The sequence below is a fragment of the Camelina sativa genome, chromosome 12 (assembly GCF_000633955.1).
Source record: "Camelina sativa cultivar DH55 chromosome 12, Cs, whole genome shotgun sequence".
NCBI lineage: Eukaryota > Viridiplantae > Streptophyta > Magnoliopsida > Brassicales > Brassicaceae > Camelina > Camelina sativa.
This window is the reverse complement of record NC_025696.1, coordinates 10,290,082-10,294,824: the sequence shown is the minus strand read 5'-3', so window position 1 is coordinate 10,294,824 and position 4,743 is coordinate 10,290,082. Positions and strand designations below refer to the sequence as shown.

At 35.9% G+C, this 4,743-nt stretch overlaps 1 protein-coding gene across 3 annotated transcripts; it reads right to left on the bottom strand.

Annotated features, from left to right (window-relative positions):
- On the bottom strand, nucleotides 472-3,417 carry LOC104731176 (cysteine-rich receptor-like protein kinase 5). 3 transcript variants are annotated; one of them, XM_019234265.1, is made up of 7 exons: nucleotides 2,556-3,417; nucleotides 2,323-2,502; nucleotides 2,135-2,256; nucleotides 1,835-2,045; nucleotides 1,497-1,734; nucleotides 1,265-1,418; nucleotides 472-1,136 (listed from the first exon to the last, which is right to left on the bottom strand). In XM_019234265.1, the coding sequence occupies exons 1-7, from the start codon at nucleotides 3,355-3,357 to the stop codon at nucleotides 828-830; spliced, it is 2,016 nt and encodes a 671-aa protein (XP_019089810.1). In that variant the 5' UTR covers nucleotides 3,358-3,417; the 3' UTR covers nucleotides 472-827. The 3 variants fall into 3 exon arrangements, with proteins under 3 accessions (XP_019089810.1, XP_010448769.1, XP_010448770.1); XM_010450467.2 differs by having other exon boundaries at nucleotides 2,323-2,460; nucleotides 2,556-3,416; XM_010450468.2 differs by lacking the exon at nucleotides 2,323-2,502 and having other exon boundaries at nucleotides 2,556-3,416.

Here is a 4,743-nt window from a genome sequence, read left to right as displayed (position 1 = left end):
GTGTATGAGAGTACTAATGAATACATGTGAAACCAACCAACAGCCAGTCAAATTTTGGTTTTGTAAAATAATGCAATTTTCTTGTAAGTCAGAGTCAACTAGACGAGTAACATCAACTTGTATTGTTATTTCAATGAAGAACAATGAATCAATTATTAATATAAAGTTATTATTCTCTATCAATCTATTTCCGAAAAAGATAAAACATATTGGAGTTGAATATTGGATAGGTTCAAGATTATTTTGCTAGGCGCGGAGACTTTTGGTGATTAAGACAACAATTGTTTTACTTCCTTACCAGACAAGTAATAAATGGACAGTTATAAGTTAAAACAGTAATTTCACAACCCTAGCTGATTCAGTTAGAGCTTTCACTGCTTCAAAACCAATCAACACTCTTAATTGGAAGGTTGACTTCTAAAGATAGTCGTTGACTTCCTATTTTAGTACTTTTTAAGTTTTTTTACCTTGTTAACTTTATAACTGTGTGTATTAGACTTTTAGAGTCATTTTGGGAAACATGGAACTCACACATGCTTACTTACATCATTCTCATCTCTCTGTTTTGAGTATTTTCCTCACAAAATTCTACACAATATCGTACTGACCTAACAAATCTCTGTTCCAACAAAACAAACCTAGTGCCAAGAATCAACAATTAGGCCACTGTCTCTTCACTCTTTTGCCCCCATATTGTAGTAAATAAGTATCTTACACTTGCTTGAAGGGCACTAATGTAAAATTAAAAATAATGGAAGAAGGCTAATTAAGAAAAATCTTGTTTCACTGTTGTTGCTTAATAATTTCCGTGAAACGTTTCGTCGTCTTCAGCGAGGAGTTACATGAGTAATCGAAGCATCATCGACGGAACACAGAGCAGACGAACCCATCGATGGACCAGATTTTTCATGCTTAGTCTGAAAGAAACATCCAGGTGGTCGAGGAGCAGCCAGAGCGATTGAGCTAGTAGTGAGCATCTGGACGACCGTTGACATGGTTGGACGATCTTCAGCTTCTTCCTGAACACATAGTAAAGCGATATGGATGCATCTGGTAATTTCGTTTATTTGATAGCTGTCTTGAAAGGATGGATCCACGACCTCCATTGGTGACTCATTGTTCCATACTCTCCAAGCCTGTCAAACATTTTAAGAGTTCATCAAAACCTTGGTCATTTTCATATAAAACAGGGGATTTTGAAAGTTTAAATAACTTTGTATACACTCACAAGAATGACCAAAAAAGTTAAAGGGTGTATACTTACATATGTAACCAAATTGCCCTCGCTACTATCCATTTGATAGGAACCGATGTTTTTCTTGCCGCTTATAATTTCAAGAACTAAGATCCCAAAGCTGTACACATCTGATTTCATGGAGAATTTGCCATACATGGCATATTCCGGAGACATATATCCACTGCAATAATATTACGTGTTAAGTTAATAGAAGCATATTACAGTCTAGAGGCAATGAATGAGGAAACGCAAAACTTACTAGGTTCCAACTACTCTTCTCGTATTAGCTTCCGTTTGGTCCATTTTAAAAATCCGTGCCATTCCAAAATCTGCAACTTTTGGGTTCATATCATCATCCAAGAGGATGTTACCTGCTTTGAGGTCACGATGTATGATTGTGAGCCGTGAATCTTGATGAAGATATAGAATCCCTCTAGCAATTCCTCTAATGATCTTGTACCTTCTTGTCCAATCAAGCTGGTTTTTCATTGTCGAGTCTGCATGCACCATCCGCATTCACAACGTTAAAGAACACTGGTCTCAAGAAAAGGGTTGTAATCATGAACAGTTTTGGGATAAATTATTGTATTTATTTACCAAAGAGAAAGTAATCAAGGCTTTTGTTAGGCACAAACTCGTAGACAAGTATTTTCTCTTCTCTCTCCAAACAAAAGCCGAGAAGCCTGACAAGGTTTTTGTGTTGAAGCTTTGCCACAACAATAACCTCATTCTTAAACTCTTTTTCACCTTGTCCTGATGTTTTCGATAGTCTCTTCACTGCAACTTGTAACCCATTAGGAAATGTGCCCTACACAGATTATGATTACAATCCATTACATTGTTTGGATTTGTTATGGAACTAATCAGGACGGTTAGTGAATTGGTAAATAGATATACCTTGTAAACTTCTCCGAATCCACCTTGACCGAGTTTGTTACTTTCAGAAAACTTATCAGTTGCAGCTTCAATCACTTTAAAATCAAACTGCAATGAGCCTGCTGTTGCAATATCATCTCCAACTGCAATTTCAAATGTTTAAGAATTAAGCTCCAGCAAACTATTAAGTAGCAAAACTAGTATATTACCATCATGTGCAGCTGCTGTCTCATAAGTTTTCTTGGCTCTCTTTGCACGGAAACAATAACAAGCTATGAAAAGCATAGCAGAAAGGGCTAACAGCACAACTATCGCTATGATTATCACTATCGATTTTTTTCCTTTTCCTGCATTAAGTCTTGAATCAGACATAACACAATTTATAGAATCTTGAATTTCTCAACCCAAAAAACATTTACAGAGAGATATGGAGAGCTCTTACCAGGCTGCCGATGAGTAGGAGGAGGAGGAGAAGCTTGATTGACGGTTTCATTGTAGAAAAGGTTAGGCTCGTACCTTATATTACAACTTGGCCAAAGAAGTCTTGCTCCGATTGTATCACGTGGCAATATCTTGATTGTTTGTTGCAGACATCTTGAGCAGTTCTCCCTTGATATACCAGGCGTGCACTGTACCATTACATAAACGGTTTGGGACGATGTGTAATTTGCTTTCTTGAAGGCAAACTTTCTTCGACTAACAGCAGCCTCCTTTGCAGCTTCGTTCATCAAAGAGAGGACTACTTCACTGAACCGATCTGATTGGTTTGCCGGAACAGTTTGTTGGTTTCTCATCAGCTGTCCATATTTGGGTACAGGATCCAAGAGAATATTACGGTCAGCGTATCGAAGTGTGCATTCGTCGTAATAAATCGAAGCTTCCTTCCCATTTGAGCACTGATTCCGAATGTCCTTGACGGCGATATTGACGCAGTCACGGCAAACTTCCAGCGACAAGTCTCCACGGCAGAGGTAAAGTCCGAAAACATAGTCCGGTTTCTCTCCCACTGTAAGGCTTTGGAATCCAATGGAGAAGAAGTAATCATTCTCTTCCGAAGAAAGAGAGGACAAAAGCTTGGTGAGATTGGAAGAGTATGTGCTGTTTTCGAGGTAACTAGATGTATCTGCAGAGCATTTATAACCGACGTACTCAGGTCTAGGTTGCTGTATAGAAGGTCTCAGGCTGGTAAGGAAGGTGAGAAGGAAGAGGAAACCATAAGCAGACATTTCCCAACACTTCTCCATTAATTAATGCCTTTGTGCTTCGTTTATTTATTTATTAATTGGTGGTCTTGATGAATTTGAAGCCAATCAAGAGTGCTCTGTTTTGTAAGACAATACAGTTTCTTACTTTCTTTCAAGTCCACGTCAACGCTTAAAACCAAAGAGATAGACCTGTAGTTGCAGAGTAAACATCAACTTGCTTAGTGTTTTCACACCAAAAAAATACAAGTTTCTATTTTGGAATGATTCTTTTTTTTGACGTCGGTAGAATGCTTTATTTTTATTGTAGAATTTTCAACTCCACTATTCCAAAAAGTGAAATCAATACTAAAGAAGAGAAAATCTATTTATAATATTCAAAACTGCAGCTAATTAATTAAACCTAAAAAACATAACCATAATAGTAATATATAAATATTCACATATTATCTTTGATAATATTAAGAAGTATATAGATATTAGAATGGTTCTAGAATTTATATCAAATTTTGGATTTTCCTCAGCAAATGACCGGAAGCAAATATTTACATACTAGATGTTGTCTCATCGAATGACAAAGTGGTTTTGTTTTTAACTACCTCATAGATAACATGTCCAACGGATGTCTAAATTTTTTTTGGAGTATTTGTGTCATTTATGACTTCAATTTCTCTTACACTAATATGCGTCTCAAACTAGACAAATTTGATTTGAAGGTAACCCAAACTTGTTAAGATCTACATCAACTGGTATCATATAAACCGAAAACTTAAGCAATTAATTGATGGTTCCTTCTCTCGATGTGAATGTTGTTTTGAGAATCCTCAGTTTAGAACTTAGGGTGTAGCACATGTGGTTATAATTAATGTCGCTCTAAGACTTACAATTAGATCGTTGGATTCGTTTTGCTTGTCTTTACAAGTTCACGTGTTAGGCGTCTTTAGTCACTGAAATTAGGTTTTTATTTATCCGTGTAGCTCCAATTGGATCTGCTTTCACCTTTCTCTTACCGACAGATTTTCTCTTACCGACAGAGCCGGCCGACAGGCCAAGCTAATGAAGCATCAGCTTGCGGCCGTATATATTATATACAAAATTCGGCTCTATTTTTTTAAAAGTTTCTTTGGTCTAGTGGTGTTAGGAGTGTTAGTAAACTCTCATGCATCACGAGTTCAAAGCGCCAGTAGCACATTTTCTTTTATTTTTCATTTTTGTTTTATTAAACACTAGGTATGGAGCCCCCGCGATATCGCGGAGAAACTCATTTTAGTAAAATATTTATTACAAAAATTATTTAATTAAATTTATTTATTAAAATTAATTTTATTTGTTTTGTTTTAAATGATAAAATTATGAATACATTATATAAGACTCTATAAATTTCTTTAATAATCATATAATAAATTAACTTTTAAAAATATTAATAGA